Below are 16,950 nucleotides of genomic sequence, written 5' to 3'. Positions count from 1 at the left end.
CTGAACCGCTTGATCCTCACAAAGGTCACGAGGGGTGCTGGATCCTTTCCCAGCTAACTTCGGGCGAGGTGCAGGGGACACCCTGAGTCAGTGGACAGCCGATCGCAGGGCACGAGGAGACAGAAAACGATACACGCACACACTCATACCAAGGGGCAATTTAGAGTGTCCAATCAGCCTACCATATATGTTTTTAGAATGTGAGAGGAAACCGGAGAACCCGGAGAAAGCCCATGCAGGCCCGGGATGAACATGTTTCTTTATCATTATTATTTATTGATCATTTATTTGTGCACTTCACATTGAAGCCCTAGATCTCATTATACTTGTATAATGACAATAAAATCATTAAATTCAATTCAATATTCTTTAAAAAAAATGAAGGATACGGTATGAACATACGAATTGAAACTTGGTCTATCAGACTCGCAAATGCGCGACATGCACGATTCTGCAAAAGAACTGAGGATTCATTGCCTGGCATTTAAACCCTTCCAACTAAAGATTAGTGTGGCTTTTGACAAAATGCCAATGGGCAATAAAACTGAGTGGGTCAAATTGAAGGTAATGAGTGCTTAAAGTTCATCCCTGTACTGTTTCAAACCAAGAAACATTTTGTGATTCTTCCGAAGATGTAAAGGACCTTAACAATGAAGTACACTATCAACCTGACTGCTTAAACATGAGGTATTATCATTCAAGACAAATACAATACATCACCTAGTGACTCATTGGACAAGCTGCAAGTTATTTGCGTCTATACAGTTGCCAAAAACTAAGTGAAACATGTAACACAATCTTGCTCATCACAACAATGGATGAGGTCAACTCTGCTGATACATTTCCTCCAGCAATGACAAGGCACATTTGTCCCAAACATTTCCTTGACTATGATGTTACTAGGTTTTCATTTGTTTTATAAATTTGGTATTTATATTAGCCAATATCTCATTGTATAATTTAGTTTAAAATTTGTCACCACCCATCATTAACCAGATTAGGTAAAATAGTTTTTTTACGAGTATATACTCATACTTTTACGACTTACTAACCGTAGTTGAGTCTATCAGCGTTTATATGCTGTTGTAGGCTATACCTCAGTAAAAACAGCTAGACTTTTCAATCGAGGGAAATGCTTGATGCTGAAACCGAGTTGGGAATGTCATCCAGCATTTTATTTTTCCCCGTAGCCCAAAACTGATCAGCCTGCAGCCTTCTCTGATGTTCTGACACGTCCTGGCAGGATTGTGGGTTTGACTGACATTACTATTGTGCCAAAATGCATGAGCTGTCATTTTCTCATTATCATGATTCTAAGAAATTTATTTGCATAGAATATTAGGAATACACTATGACACACACAAACATGTATATTTTTTGGAAAGTGTTTGTTAAGTGCACACCCTTCATTAGATTTGAGCTTTAAATATATCAAGCCAAACAGATGCACAGCAGTAACTTCCAGAAATAGTCATATTTCTCTTGCAATGTTTGTCCAAGCCAGAAAAATGAAAAAGAAAAAAACAAATGTGAAAAAAAATATTTTTTTAATGTAACGACATAATTCAATGCTGCAAGCATTGGAATGCCAGCAGTACAAAACAATCAACCATTCTGATACATTTCTCAAAGAGTCCATCCACATCAGACTTGATGTTAAAAAAAAGTGCAAATCTGAAACACATCAATCTGCCCCTGCTTGTCCTTGTCTCTGCATACCCTTGAAGATTCGCAGCTTTCCAGCACCAGTCAGCTCGAAGCTGTAGTCTGGCGTGACATAAGGCAGCTCGTCCTGCAAATTGCTCTGTTGAATAAAAACTGGTTTTATTGGCATGTAGATCCAATAATGGCTGAAAGATTCATACATAGAAATTGTGATATTATAGATATTGCAGGTTCAAAATGACTAAACTACATTATTTCATGTGTGCTTGACCAGTCCAGTATCTGGGGTGCTAATAAATCCACAAATTTTTGTTAATCAGTATTCACATTTTATGCTTGAATAAGATATTCAAAAAAAAGAGCACTTAATTAATAAAGCTGACAACAAAGTAAAGAAATTTAATTTATTCATTCATTATTTGCACTGCTTATCCTCACAAAGGTCAAGGGGGTGCTGAAGCCTATCCCACCTAACTACAGGCACCAGGTGAGGGACACACTGATTTGGTGGCCAGCCAATCAATTGCAGGTCACAAGGAGAGGGACAACCATTTATGCTCACACTCATACTTTGTGGCAATTTAGAGTGCCCAACCAGCCTACACTGCATGTTTTTGGGATGCGGGAGGAAAGTGGATTACCTGCAGAAAACCCATGCAAGCCTGGGGAGAACATGGAAACTTGGTGGCGGACACGTTCCCATTGGGCCACCCATACAGAATATTAATTAACATATTCAGAGGTGTATGGCAGCAAGTATGACAAATTAATTCTGGTACTAATTTTAAAATTTAATACGACTGCGTAACAGGAGTCTAAAACTCAATTTTATCGGATCAAAATCACAGTACCTGCCAGAAACATTTGCAATTACATTTCTTCCTAAAATAGTTCAGCCCTAGCCGAAAGAAAGGCATTTTACTTGGAAGCCGAATATTCCATACTGTACGTGAGTGATAGTAGCAAACATCTGACCTGTGACGTCAAGATGCAGGAGGGCAACGACACAGCTCCAAGAAGAAGACAGTTGACCTTGCGCAGGACTCCGGGGTCCAATGGCGTCAACACAAAATAGAGGCCTCGTGCCATGTCAATCCCTCGTAGCACACCTGCAAGAGAATGAACGCCAGAGAACATTGAGAAATTGATTGCATTACAACCCTGATCAACAACAAGTATAAATAAAATGAATATGGGTGTATGTATACATGAAGACTAGACTAATACAAGGATTAGCTCGTACCCAAGCCCACACAGGGGCAGATTGGGGGCCTGGACAGCAGTACAGGACCTCCTTTACTGGTTACCTTCTCTGCCAAGACACAGAGTCCCACCAAGCTGGAGTTGGCAGCATAGAACATGTGACTGGGCGCTATGTCGAAATGGGCAGCGCCCAACGCCACATCTGTGTAGGGCACCTGCAGGGACACACTTTTAGTGAGTACTACAATCTTTTTAACTAAACTATGAGTGGAATTATTTCAGTTGAGTAATGACAAGAAGTTAATCACTACGAGTCTCCGTACCTGGTACGGTGTGAGAAAGTGTAGCGGTCTAACAGGTCCTGGGTCAGTCGACTGCAGCTGACCAAGGTAGGCCATTAGTGACAGGTCTCGTTGCTCATTGGTGCGTTGGTGTTTCCTGTCTCACATAACAAATCTACACGTCAGGCGCCAGCGTCAAAAGCACTGCAACAATTTGAAGACAGATGCTTACGACGCTCCCTGGCAGCCCGCCCCTTCAAAGTCGGAGATAACACTCATGTGAACGTAGCCACGGTCCGAGCTGCGTTCTACATCTGTGAACTCGTCCAGTGCTGTCTGAGCGGGCGGGTGTGTGTGGAAGCCCTGGGCGGTCCTAAGAAACTCAGGAGTAAGGGCGGGGAATTGTGCAGTGCCATCACCGTGAGTTAACTGGATGACATGCGAGACCGGGAAGAAGCGAAGCATGTCCACTAGCAGCTGCAGTCCAAAACCTAGACGCCATTCCCACCAAACACTTGTTAACATTTAATTTTTTTTATAATTAAATAGGTTTCTGACCTTTAATCCAGCCCATGGTGTTGATGATTATTGGCGTTTCTCTGCTTTTCGAGTGGCTGCCCCACAAGGACTTGAGACTTTCCATGTAGCGGCTTAGGTCAGAATCGCATGAAGCATTGCCGTAGTACACCATATGGTCGGGGTCACGCTGATGTGTGAACGGGGGGCCTGACAATAGACAAGGCCTCAACAATTAAGTGGCTGCTGGGCTCGTGAACAAAAATTGTACTCATATAAGAGGCGTTATTTTGAAATAGTATTTATGAAATACAAGTAAAAGAATTTAAAAAAAGACTCAAGTAGAAGTGAAAAGTATGTCGAAAAGAAATGTCAAGTACTAAGTAAATGCTTATGTGATTTATTTTTAAAATAATGTAAACAAAGGATGAGAAAATTTTATAAATAATGAACTAATAAAAACATAACCGTTTGAGATCTTAAGTCTTTTTTTGACAGTTTTTTTTATTTATTTATTTTATTTTAGGTTGAAAAAATGACTTTACATGCCCGGAATATCTTGATTATTATTTTTTTCTTAACACAACTTAGTCTTAACCGTTATTGGTAAAACCTAACCTATTAAATTAGCATACTGGGCTAACAAAGACAACAAAATAATCAAATTCCAACCGGAAAAATATACAGTACAATACACATACTATACGTACCGTCCCAGGAGCATGAGTGCCCTCTAGTGTGGTAGCGTGGTAAAACTACACTTAGAAGAACATTGTTCCCAAAGGTTACTCAAGTAACAGAGTAAATGTAGCTCATTGTTACCAGCCTCAGACCATTTACTTGTTTTAAATTTAGTTAAAGTTAAAGCGGGATACAACTTGATACAGGGAATAGTTTTAAAGCAACATTTTACTCCCATGATATTGAGATTAATGGTATAATTTTTGAGGAGAAAGACAATGAAACTTACCAAGCAAAGGTTCTTTGACATTCACCAAAGACAAGCAACCTGCTGGGGTGAACTCAGTTTGACCGAGGTCTGCTTCCAAATAGTCCACACTTGTAGTGCTACGTACATATACACACATCAACATACAAGTGAGTGTTTTCACTATCATCCAAGGATAATGACGATAGCACTTACTGATTTAGTAGAGTATTGATGGCCATGCGGATAAATGTGGATTTGCCAATGTTTTTTGGTCCATACACAAAGACGACAGCAGAGGCCTCTATTTCTCCTGCGAGAGACAGGGAAACTAGTCAAGCTTTAACAGAGGAACCAATGTCAGAGCCCCTTGAGCCTACTCAGGGTAAATCATGGCTGATTTAGACTGACATAGATGGCAGCAACACCACCCAAGATGTCATTTTGGGGAACTTTTTTACTCATCATAACATTATGGCACTAACTGCTAACAGGGAGCACAGAGAAAGGCCAGAGTGAAAATCGAGGGTTCGATCCAAGGTCGGTCCTGACTGCATGGATTGTGCATGTTCTCCCCGGGCTTGTGTGGATTTTCTCGAAGTACTCTGGTTAACTCCCACATCCCCAAAATATGTGTGGTAGGCTGGTTGAGCACTCTACATCGTCCCTAGGTATGAGGATGAGTGCTAATGGTTGTCGGTCTCCTCATGTCCTGCTATTGGCTGGCCACCGATTCACCGCATCCACCGCCGTGCTAGTTAACTGGGATAAGTTCAAGCACCCCCCACGACGCTTGTGATAAGCAGTCCAAACAATTAATGAATGTATTTTCTGAATGTATACTAGGATATTTGAATTATTTGAAGAAAGAATGCAATGTGACGAAATGGATTGGATTTTCCATCACATGATTGGATTGGGGACATCTCTAATTCTGACTACATATTTTCTCATAAGGTTTTAGAGCAACAAAACAATATTATTGTGGAACCTTTGATCATATTCAATACAGTTATTTGCAATATACAGTTAGTGCTACAAAAAAAAAGGCCGGACTAAATCTAGCCTATAAATAGGGTTTTTACCTCTGCAGGCACTGACCACTGCATTAAGGGACTCCCGGCAGCTCGCCGACACCGTCAGGCCCTTGATGTTGCTCATAAGAGGAATTATCCCCAGGCCGTTAAGTGGCGTGTCCAGGATGGCAGACATTAGTTCTCCCTGTTAACATCAGCCAAAAAGACAGCTTAAGTTGTTAGAACCATTCTCAGGTTAATATAAATAGTATTGTCACTGTTAGGCATTTAAGAATTTTGTAGCTGATTTTTTTGAGAGGGCACGTTCAAATTCTGTTTTCAAGATAAAATGTTATTAATATCACCTTATACAACTTACAAAAAAGAAATGAACATGCACAGACAGTGTACTTCCAATTTTGTAGTCAAAGACAAAGCTGGGCGCGAGGTGTTCATGCTACACTACACGCATGTTTTTGTTTGGATGTTGTTTTACCTTCAATCAGGGTTCAACTTAAATTTCATAGAAAACACTGACACAACGAGGTAATAGTCATCTTACCGCAGTGGGGTCAAACAGATAGTTAAAATCAGTGAAGCTTGATAGGAAGCGTGTCAATGGCGTCTCCATGGGCTCCAGAAGTATGATGGTGGAGTTGGAAACAACCTTTTTCAATAGCTTCTTTTGCGATGCTGGAAAGACATGATAGAACGTGAATAAAAATACACAGTTGCAATGACGCCCGGAATGCTAACATCTTAACTTTGGTTTCAAAAGGCAAAATTAGAATTAAGTTTAGTGCAAGGTTCGATTAAATTTATTTTTGAGTTTGTCTGCATCGTAATCCAAGTTCATTTAAATTTCTCTCTGTCCGACGCTCTCTCTACCCTCCGCGAAATCGAAATAAAGTCTAATTTTAGTACTATAAAACACATTTTAGTACTATTAAACCACTAGTTATTTGCTACTTTGTTAATAGGTGGCGAAATAGAACAAATAAAAATGTTTTTCCAATCAAATTGCCTGTTTTTGGTGTTTTTTCAGAGGGTTGGAACGAATTCATTTGTTTTTAGTTCATATATATAGGAAACATTTGTTTGAATTACAAGAAATTCAACATACGAGCTCAGTCTCGGAAAGCATTAAGCTTGTATCTCGAAGTACCACTGGATCAGTGACCACATAACATTAGCCATGCAGATAACTTTGGTTCCATCATTGGTTGCCATTTAAGGCAAAAGACATCCACACCATTTGAACTGGGAGGATAGTGATCATGCAATCACTGCCAGCCCTCCAAACAAATTGGATGGGATGTCTGTCGACGATAAAGGTAGTGAAACCATGACCAACAAGTTTAAATGGATTTGATGAAGGAGGCACCACTTTCAAATGTGTGCCTACTTAATTATAAGTGGTTACGTATGATATGGCAATATGATCCGACTTCATACAGAGTATCAACATCACAACATATGTGAGGTGAAGAAGATTAGAATAAAAATATGTAAGGTTAACAGAGCTGTCAATACGCGGTCACTTCTACCAACCAATGCTTTGTGATGGCACAATGCAAGTATATGCTTAACGCTTAAATGATTACTATTTGAGAAAGCATCAATGGCAATTTCTCTGTTGAGTTACTTGGTGGAAGGTAATTGCAAAGGATCTCTGCAGCCTCTCTCTTGTGGTCTCGGCTGTCATCAGGACGCTCTGAGGCCGTGATGGTCAGCGAACAAATTGAGCCAGGCGAGAAGAGAGGGTAAGACTGTTGGCCCTCCTCGATGGTGAAGCCCATGACTTCTACTCGCCCATACAAGCAGGTGACAAAACACTTGCCACGGAAACAAAGGGCCTAGAGAAAAAAAGAAAATGGCGATAATTGAAATGGACTTGATGTCAAAATGTCCTGAAGCTTACCTGTCCTTTTTGCATGATGAGCACCGCATGCTTCTTCTGATCGTCTCTTTCGGCGCACTGATGAAGAGAATGTCCATCCAGTCGACGTATATGTCCATCTTCACTGGCAACTTGCATCTTTAGCCCATTCACTTGGACTGGTTGGGAGTACTCCTTCCAGTCCTGAAACTCGTCAGGATCCAGGCCCGTGTCTCCATTTGTGAAGGACTTAGTTTGCCTAACAGTCTTCCCAGACACAGGTTTTGCCTTCTTCTTCAGTCTCTTGACGGTGGGCTTCTTCTTCATGCACTCCTGGTGTTCCTTGATCATGACAGGACTTGGATTGAGGTCCGAGGAGAGGACAGGAGGAGGTCTGCACCTTTTACGCCGCACATCTTTCCACTTTTGAGAAGAGGCGCTGCCTCTTGAAAGGCTGCTTTTCTTAACCTTCATTATGCCAATGTTACTCCACTATATAGCTGGTGAATAAGTAAAGATGCAACGATTAAGACCCTCATACATTCTTAGGCAAATGCAAGCACTCTGATATAAATCACAAAAAGCACACCACGTTTCAGCGTTTTCCAACCAATGAGATTAAGACATATTTACCTTCGAAGAGGAATCACAGGCAGGGTGAAATTAGCGGGGCGAGCTAATTTTGCATCACAAGGCAATGTTAATCGCCTGACACAAAGGTAACTATATCGAAGTCAAAATGAAAATGTACAAACATAGAAGTTGGCCAAAACCATCAGCGACTAACAAACCAAATCAAATTTTTAGTTACGAGTAAAGTAGCGGTTGGGCAGTTAGCTAACATGTGCACCACGGAGGCACAACAGCGTCGCCCGTATCACAGTGGCCAACAATAAACGTTCGCGGAGTGAAATTATTTACAGGACGTGTTTCCTAAAACCAAGTCATACTAGCATTATTGCGGCATAATAAACAAATACAATTGAGATACAAACTGTAACATTGTTGATTTTGGAAATACTATTCAAAATATACTGCAGAATGCAAATTGATATGTACTATTCTGTCTATACTGATGGGCAACGAAACTTGGCAGGTCTATTCCGGAGTGCAAAACGTCATATCCTTTTTAGGGGCCTACAAAACGCAAAATAAATCTAAACGGAGCTAGTTTTATGACTTTGCGCAAGACATACTATACGCAGTACCCGAAAAACATCCGAGGTGTGATTTTTTTTCCAGGAAATTTGCAATCAACCGTAAAGCTCGCCGTTCCTGTGGTAAGTTAAAAGCTCCAGTCGCTTACCAGTCATGCTAAGGGAGCGTCTTGAAAAATACATGCAAGGACGTAAACGTCGAGGTGCTAAGGGTTTGCAGTGCACTATAACAATTTGCTTATAAAGCGGGGTGTTTTTCCCGTGACAGGTTAAATATAATTCAGTTACGAGAGATAGTAAAAAACGATAGGAAGCTTGTTACTTATTTTTCCCCCACGGAGTATTTAACAAGAATCAGATAATATTTATGATATTCAAATCTTTCCTGTAGATTTAGATGTATTGTAATTATTAGTATTATGTTTATGCTATATACAAGGGTCTTCTAGATTCGGATACATTGTAATTATTATGTGTATGCTATCCAAATATCTCCTCCAGATTCTGATAAATTTTGATTATTATTATGTTATTAAAGTTGTAATTCATTTACGCCACAGGTGTCAAAGTGGCGGCCCCGGGGCCAAATATGGCCCGCCGCATCATTTGTGCGGCCCGAAAAAGTAAATCACGAGTGCCAACTTATGAAAAAAAAAAAAATAAAAAGTTAAATCAGATATAGGCATTGTCATCCTCATTGACTTGACAAAAGCCTAATTGTCATCATACCTAGCTGCATATGACGAAAATGGTAAAATTTGACTTTCTGTTTTAGGATCAAATTCAAATATTATATCCCCTGATTTCCCGTTTCTTCTTTTTAATAAAATAATTTTATTTATTGCCTTTTATTTGAAAAACAATCGTTGGCGAGTCCGGCGACGATATGTCTGTCGGTTCGACAAACTGTCTGGCGACGAAGCGTCCGTTCGACGAAGCGTCCGTTTGACGCAGTGTCCGTTCGGCGAAGCGTCCGTTTGACGAACTGTCCGTTCGACGAAGCGTCCGTTTGAAATGTCCGTCGACGAACTGTACGGAGACAACCACAGAATTCCATCAAGTGTGAATTGAACTCAGACTTCCCACACCTAAGTCAGGCAAAAGAACCACTGCGCCATCGGGTAGCCCCTTATGAATTTATTTAAGTAATTATCTGACTGGCAACAAAGTTAGCCCCTGTACATTCATTCACTGCCGTTGACAGCAAGAGACGTCCAACCCACTTGAACTGAGAGGAAGAATACTGTTTTTCACAAAAAATTACTGGTGTTTTTATTCTGTTTCAGTGAAATGTGTGCAGCTGACCACGCACAGCGTGTCCTGTCCACATTAAACCAACAGAGAGCAGCAGGGAGCTTCTGTGACACACTATTGAAAGTTACCGATGGGATGGTCTACACAGCCCATCGCGGTGTCCTGGCCTGCTTCAGTCAAATCTTCCAGGGAGGCTGTAAAGAAGCCACTTCACCTAGCATGGAGGTCTGCCTTGAAGATTGTTCCAGTGAAGGTGTCAAGCTCCTGCTGGACTTTGTTTACACTGGAGAATTGAAGCTTAATCCAGATGTTTTGGACAAAGTGCAGAATGCAGCCTCCAGTTTGTGTGTCCCGGAAGCACTCGCAATGTGTCAGCGCTTCAAAGCTGAGCCCGTGGCTACAGTGTCTCATCTCAAACGAAAAAGAGGAAGACCAAGAAAGACAAAGTCTGAGATCCCCACCTCACAAAGAAATCTGACACCATCTAAAGAGCCGTCAGTTGCAGAGGGCGTCGTTGATAGCATCAAGGTCACTACAACTAGATTAGGTCGAGTGGTCAAAGGGCCTAGACAGATTATCTGCGTTGGAGCTCGTCTCGGTGAGGGAGCCTCGCTTTCTTTTTCAGACCAAGACAGTGCTAATGGTGAGGATCTGGATAATGAACAGCCAACTGGTCAAGTTCAGGTACTTAACAAGAAAATTATGTTGGAAGAGTGATGATTTTAGGGTTAAAACATGACAGAGTTGGGTTAATCTTTGCAATTCATTGTAAACTAACGGTCGTTAAACAACATCAGTATACATGAGGAATACGTATTTTTTGACTAAATTCTGAAAGGTTGTGTTTTATATTGTTTTTACAATTACATGGCCATCTGGGTCAAGTATTCATGTATATTTCAAGGATATGGATGTACAATTCAACATCAGTTTTTGAAGAAACTAAATCCAGAAAAATATAATTTAAAAAAGTAAATAAATAAAAAGAGTAAGCCAAATAAAAATCCAAAACATGAAAATATACTTCTTTTGACCACTTGCAGAATAATAAACTGCCAAGCAACATTGACAATGAAGGACCAAATCCGCCCGTCCACAACCCTGATGAGGATTACGCCCCGCCACTCAAATCCGATCCCAAGGGGGCGTCTGTGCCGAGAGCTCGTCGAAACCAGCGTAGCTCACATGAAAGTGGGGATGGCGAAGCGGCGCAGGTAGAATCTGAAAATTCTGTGCTCTGTCCTATCTGTCACAAAGTCTTCAAGAGCAAATATTACCTTAAAGTGCACAACAGGTTAGTGCCATTCCTCAAATTTCTTTGCTCTATTGAGAGAAATCCTTGTCTAATTTTATTTGTTTGCTTCAAAGACGACATACTGGCGAGAAACCGTTTGGTTGCCAGAAATGCGGAAAGCACTACTTCAGAAAAGAGAATCTTTTAATCCACGAGCTCAGGCACTGTGCTGCTACACAGGTAAGGACAACTTCTCAACATTGGTGAGTTCCTGGAAAAAAAATGCTTTTATTGATCTCATCTCATTTTATAACCCGCTTCATCCTCATTAGGGTCACGGGGATGCTGGAGCCTATCCCAGCTGACTCTGGGCCAGATGTGGAAGACACCCTGAATTAGTGGCCAGCCAATCGCAGCAGAGCAAGAGGAGACAAACAACCACACTCATACCTAGGGACAATTTTAGCATGTCCAATCAGTCTACCATGCATGTTTTTGGAATGTGGGAGGAAACTGGAGTACCCAAAGAAAACCCACGCAGGTCCAGGGAGAACATTCAAACTCAACATAGGTGGACATGACCTGGATTTGAACCCGGAACCCCAGAGCTGTGAGGCCGACGCACTAACCACTCACTCCACTGTGCTGCCCTGTTTTTATTTATTGCAAGTCGGCCTCACAGCTCTGGGGTCCTGGGTTCAAATCCAGGTCGGTCCACCTGTGTGGAGTTTGCATGTTCTCCCCGGGTCTGTGTGGGTTTCTTCCAGGTACTCCCACATTCCAAAAACATGCATGGTAGGCTGATTGGACACTCTAAATTTCTCCCAGGTATGGGTGTGAGGGTGCATAGTTGTCCGTCTCCTTGTGCCCTCCAATTGGCTGGCCATTATTATAGTGTCCTCCGCCTCTGGCCTGGAGTCAGCTGGGAGAAGATGCAGCACCCCCTGTGAGCCTAATGAGGATAAAGTGGTTAAAAAAATGAGATGAGATGAGATGTGTATGCAAACATGGTGGAGTTCATTTTAAAGTGTATGCTATCTTAGGTAGTAGTCAGCAATGTATGCCTATGTTTGAGCATACAGTGATTTTCATTTCAGACATTCATGTGTCAGACATGTTCAGCGTCATTTAAAGGGAGACAGGAGTTGCGTGCGCACGTCGCCGAGTCACATGCAGAGGAGTTGCCCTACAAGGTAGCGCCAATGTTAAAGTGAAAAACAATCGTGATAAGATAGCTGACCTTTGTTTTCGTTTTTCCCCCCTACAGTGTAAAGAATGTGCTGAACAATTCATGTACAAAAAACACCTCATGTGTCACATGATGAAGGTCCATGCTCATCCCAAACCACATGCTGTGAGTTGGTTGTTAGTTTTCAGCGTTAAACTCGGGGTTTATAAACATCAAATCCACTTAATTTCTTTTATATGCACATTATGGATTTAAATGGTTAGTGCAAATCTAGCATTAACCCATTTGCACCAATGGATGGCCACCTAGTGATGTAGTGATTCACCTGCGGGCAAGCGCGGGCTTGATTGCTGCTGGTGGCGGTATAATTGTGAGTGCGAATGATCATCTGTCTCTCAATGTGCCCTACAACTGACTGCTGACCAGTTTAGGATATTGTCTGCCTATCACCCAAAATCAGCTGGGACAGGTTTCGGCAACCCCTGCAACCCTCACGAGGGATACATTGTACGAAAGATGAATGAATGCACCAATAGAAACAACAAACCCCCACTTGAGTTGTAACTGTAGTGTGTTAATGATGGGAAAAAAATAGGACCTATCTTTATCAGTGTACACAGTGTCCCAAAACCTTCTGGACTCGGCATGAGCTGCAAGTGCACGAAGCTGCCAAACACCTTGGGGAAAAGCCTTTTGTGTGTGAGGAGTGCGGCCACCGAGCGTCCACTCGCAACGGCTTGCATATGCACATTAAGGCTATTCACAGGTAGGTAACATCTAATTTTGCTAGCCCACATAAGACTCGATATCCTACAGTTGACTTGTTTGAAAACTAGTTGTTTTAATTGAGATTAATAAAGAATATTATGTTTAATGTGAGAGCATCCTATTGTCAGCCATTTTTGAAAGAATAGCCAACACCTTGATCGTGTACATCCCAGGGGAATGTTATTTATTTAAGTAATGAGACACAGAATTTTAACTTTCGATGCATAATTATGGAGAAAACATCAATCAAAGCAAACATTTCTTATAAAATGGCGAAATAGCCATTGTCAGTAAAATATTAAATCTTTTAGAATTTAGATTGTCCCTGTAGTACAGGGGTGGCCAACCAGTCAGAGACCAAGAGCCACATTTTTTACTGTGTTACCGCAAAGAGCCACATCACACACATACCTTTGCTCAGCCAGATTTATTGTAAATGTCACACACCAGCATAGTAATGACATAAATTGACTCCTACAGTACTAACAGCACAGGCCAGTCATTATCAACAATGAACATTGTGTGCACTGTCTCACACAGACAAACTCTCAGTTCAACCAAGTCCACAAACAAAAATATAATAATTTACAATAGCGTTTTTCTTTTACTATGCATGTTACTTAGTGGGACTTCTGTCATAAAATCAGAGCCTATTTTTGCGCAACATTCGCTCCTTGTGAGCTGTCATTTATTATGAATGGCTTTTAACTAGCGCGCCTACCACGTGGGTGTACACCTCGCTCTCCTATTGGCTGCTCCCGGCTGAGCACTCTCGCCTTGGTCTGCCTCGCAGGGGGTGTGGCTTTTTCAGCCGACGCTCGATCTTTGGGATACTTTTTATGTGCGCGACGCCGTTCATTGTCGCTTCTGGTTCACGGGAGCTCTCCCACTCTGTTAAAAACGTTTACTCAAATGACCTTGCTCCTGCTGGGAAACTTTGAGGTATTTTCATCCCAAGCACATGCGCATTGGACGAAAATACCGTATTGAACTCAAGCGAAGCGCACACGCAAATAAAAATAAAACACAAATACAAACTTTGATATGGACGTAAGAGCCGCATGAAACCGGGCAAAGAGCCGCATGCGGCTCGCGAGCCGCGGGTTGGCCACCCCTGCTGTAGTAGGTGGATTTTAGGGAAATGAGGTTCAATGGATCCAGGAAAGGAAGTGGACTTTGTCTGAGTCTTAGATGGAGAAAGGAGCATGACAGCGACACATTGAAATCGTGTTCAAATGTTTGAATTGTTTCAGCAATAAAATCAAAATTCCATTGGATGTTTGATTGCTTTCAGTGAAATGAATCTAAACCTGTAAATAATTTAGTATTAAACGATCAAAGGGCCTCGAGTTGAACCAAAAATGTCAGACTTTGTAATATTGACAAATTGTGTATGGTCCAATGAAGTGAAACTGGTGAGTTACACACTTATAAACCAGGCAAAACCCTCTTACATGTTAAGAAAAGTGTTCCATTCCATTTGATGAATTCAAGCAGTGAAGTGCTTGTCTTCCCTTGATCAAGAAGTTGTATTTGTCTTTCTTATAGAAACGAGCGCCCCTTTATTTGCAGCATCTGCAGCCACGCATTCTCTCAGAAAAACAACCTCAACATGCATCTGCGTGTACATAGCGGCGAAAGACCCTACCAATGTCACCTATGTGGCAAAACCTTCCGTACGCAAGGTAACTGATGTCTGATTGAGTCTAAAATATGAATCTTTGCAACAACAAGACCTGTTTTACTTTCCGAATGTTAGGGAGCCTCGAAAAACACAACCGGACACACACGGGTGAGCGCCCCTTCCCCTGCGATCAATGCGAGCAGCGCTTTACCGAGAAGGGCGCACTCCTCCGACACAAAGCCTGTAAGCATGAGGAGGGTCACCCCCACTGTTGCGATGTATGCAACAAGACATTTAAAGGTAAGAAAGCTGCTCACGCGCCAGTGGGCGGGAAGCACAAGAAAATCTGAGGTCTGACTGTGGCCTTTGTTAGCAAAAGAACAACTCCGAGTGCATCTTCGTCGTCATAAGGGAATGAGGAAGTTTGAGTGTGCTGACTGTGGCTACAAGTTTACCCGGCAGGTATGGTATATGTATTTTGCCAAAACAGCAGGCCATGTTTTCTTAGGTCATGTGTAAAATGCACCGTCTGCCATAACATATATGGTATGGTTGTGTGGATCAATTTCATGTTGCTTGGTCAAATAAAATTGCTGTTCTCTTCAATTGAGGACTACAAAAGTTAAAGAATGCAGTTGTACCTCTACTTATGAATGTCCCTAGATGCGAAATATTCAGGTTACAAAAGGCTTCAATGGTGAAATTGTGTCTCTAGATAGAAAAGTAATTCCAAGTTACAAAATACAGCCTGAGAAATTAAAACATGCTTTGTAACGTCCTGTATTTTATTTTGAAATTATCGTGATAGAATTGCTCTCCCATTGGGTGTCTCCCAACACTCTACTACAGAGGTCTCAAACCAGTTCCACATAGGGCCGCAGTGGGTCCTGGTTTTTGTTCCAACCGATCCAGTCCCGACATTTTAACCAATCAGGTGTCTTTAAAATAAGTGGCACCTGACTCTAATTAACTGATTGCACTTGCAAAGGGTATCCTTGTTGAGTTGGAATGAAAACCTGCATCCACTGCGGCCCTTTCAGGACCGGTTTGAGACCACTGCTCTACTAACTTCCCATTGGCTAGAAGGGAGCTTCACTTCCATCATTCCAGTTATCACACTGTAGGTGAACCTCAGTGCTGGCCCTAGCGGGGTAGCCACCATAAGTAGAGTGCAAGCTCATCCGTCCGATCAAAAGCCCTCTGTATGGGCACTTTTTCATCTTTCTCTTGGACAACGGCTAATCGGGTCAAGCTGCCATTATCAAAGTGTTCATGAGTCCTGCTATCGCTAAACTTGAAGAACGCTTTGCACATTTTAGGAGATGAAGAGTCGTGAAAGGCAATTGTCATTGCATCAATGTTATTTGTAAACGTTAAATTGTTGTGTTAACATTCGTGCATATGCAGTATTTTTTTCCAAAAAAATGTTAGGTTGTTTTTTGATGGGAGCATATTGATAACATATTGGGTGGGAGTCAAGTATTGCCAAATATCACCATATGAATATAGTCACACCGTTAGTTAAAAGTAGCAAACCAATCAATACACTAAATCAAAATGTACTTTCACAAATACAATTTAGGTGTAAATGAAGTTCACACTAACATTTAAGATGTGTTTCCTATCCCAGGCACACCTGCGTCGCCATGCTCAGATCCACAAAAGGATGGAGAACTATAACCCACGACAGAGGAAACTGAGAAGCCTGGTTGTCGAGGAGCAAAAGGGAAGTCCAGGTGAATTGGAAGCCACCAAATCGACAGAGGACTCACTAGTTGACACTCAAGCTATAAGCTCTGAGCCCCTTAGCATTAATGACGGCTCCATTGTTGCAGTGCTGATTGAGTAGAGCACAAACACACCTCGGGTGTTAGCTAATAATTCAGAATTCCGACATCAGGATGCCGGTTTCCTTTTGAAACTTCTTGGCAAAACATTACATGATTATTACACTTATCTGTTATTGCCTTCGTGTTCCTGTTTTAAGCCACCCAATGGTGCAGTGGTTATTTCGTATGACTTGGGTGCCGGCAGTCTGGGTTCGATTCCCACATGCTCTACAGTTGACTGGCGACCAGTCTAGGGTGGGGTCTGCCTTCCTCCGAAGTCAGCTGGGACTGGCTCGAGCAACCCCGCAATTCTTATAAGGCTGCGTGGCACTGAAGATGAATGAATGTTCCTGTTTTATTTGAGAATCTTCACACAGATTATTCTATTCGAAACATTCATTTGTCTC

The 16,950-nt window shown here is 41.8% G+C and overlaps 2 protein-coding genes across 3 annotated transcripts; one reads left to right on the top strand and one right to left on the bottom strand.

Moving 5' to 3' along the window:
* Positions 1–1,530: 1,530 nt before the first annotated feature.
* nol9 (nucleolar protein 9) lies at positions 1,531–8,870 on the bottom strand. Of its 2 annotated transcripts, none has more exons than XM_077713856.1 (13): positions 8,795–8,870; positions 7,531–7,988; positions 7,255–7,465; positions 6,172–6,302; positions 5,679–5,814; positions 4,810–4,906; positions 4,636–4,733; positions 3,708–3,875; positions 3,382–3,640; positions 3,192–3,306; positions 2,909–3,083; positions 2,641–2,774; positions 1,531–1,804 (listed from the first exon to the last, which is right to left on the bottom strand). In XM_077713856.1, exons 2-13 carry the CDS (start codon positions 7,960–7,962, stop codon positions 1,685–1,687), a joined length of 2,076 nt encoding a protein of 691 aa, XP_077569982.1. In that variant the 5' UTR covers positions 7,963–7,988; positions 8,795–8,870; the 3' UTR covers positions 1,531–1,684. The 2 variants fall into 2 exon arrangements, with proteins under 2 accessions (XP_077569982.1, XP_077569974.1); XM_077713848.1 differs by lacking the exon at positions 8,795–8,870 and adding an exon at positions 8,122–8,609.
* On the top strand, positions 8,594–16,612 carry zbtb48 (zinc finger and BTB domain containing 48). Its single transcript, XM_077713866.1, has 11 exons — positions 8,594–8,768; positions 9,932–10,583; positions 10,943–11,193; positions 11,268–11,373; positions 12,231–12,326; positions 12,401–12,487; positions 12,934–13,088; positions 14,639–14,775; positions 14,850–15,014; positions 15,088–15,176; positions 16,345–16,612. Exons 2-11 carry the CDS (start codon positions 9,936–9,938, stop codon positions 16,561–16,563), a joined length of 1,953 nt encoding a protein of 650 aa, XP_077569992.1. The 5' UTR covers positions 8,594–8,768; positions 9,932–9,935; the 3' UTR covers positions 16,564–16,612.
* Positions 16,613–16,950: the final 338 nt, after the last annotated feature.

The sequence above is a fragment of the Stigmatopora nigra genome, chromosome 1, assembly GCF_051989575.1.
Source record: "Stigmatopora nigra isolate UIUO_SnigA chromosome 1, RoL_Snig_1.1, whole genome shotgun sequence".
NCBI lineage: Eukaryota > Metazoa > Chordata > Actinopteri > Syngnathiformes > Syngnathidae > Stigmatopora > Stigmatopora nigra.
Note: the sequence above shows the minus strand (reverse complement) of the source record. Positions and strands in the feature narration are given on the sequence as shown.

Coding starts and splice junctions, on each gene's coding strand:
- zbtb48 (XM_077713866.1), top strand. CDS start 9,936: ATGTGTGCAGCTGACCACGCACAGCGTGTCCTGTCCACATTAAACCAA. Junction 12,488..12,933: donor CTCATCCCAAACCACATGCT/GTGAGTTGGTTG, acceptor TATCTTTATCAG/TGTACACAGTGTCCCAAAAC. Junction 14,776..14,849: donor CAAAACCTTCCGTACGCAAG/GTAACTGATGTC, acceptor TCCGAATGTTAG/GGAGCCTCGAAAAACACAAC.
- nol9 (XM_077713856.1), bottom strand. CDS start 7,962: ATGAAGGTTAAGAAAAGCAGCCTTTCAAGAGGCAGCGCCTCTTCTCAA. Junction 4,734..4,809: donor ATCAATACTCTACTAAATCA/GTAAGTGCTATC, acceptor ATATGTACGTAG/CACTACAAGTGTGGACTATT. Junction 3,307..3,381: donor GCGGGCTGCCAGGGAGCGTC/GTAAGCATCTGT, acceptor TATGTGAGACAG/GAAACACCAACGCACCAATG.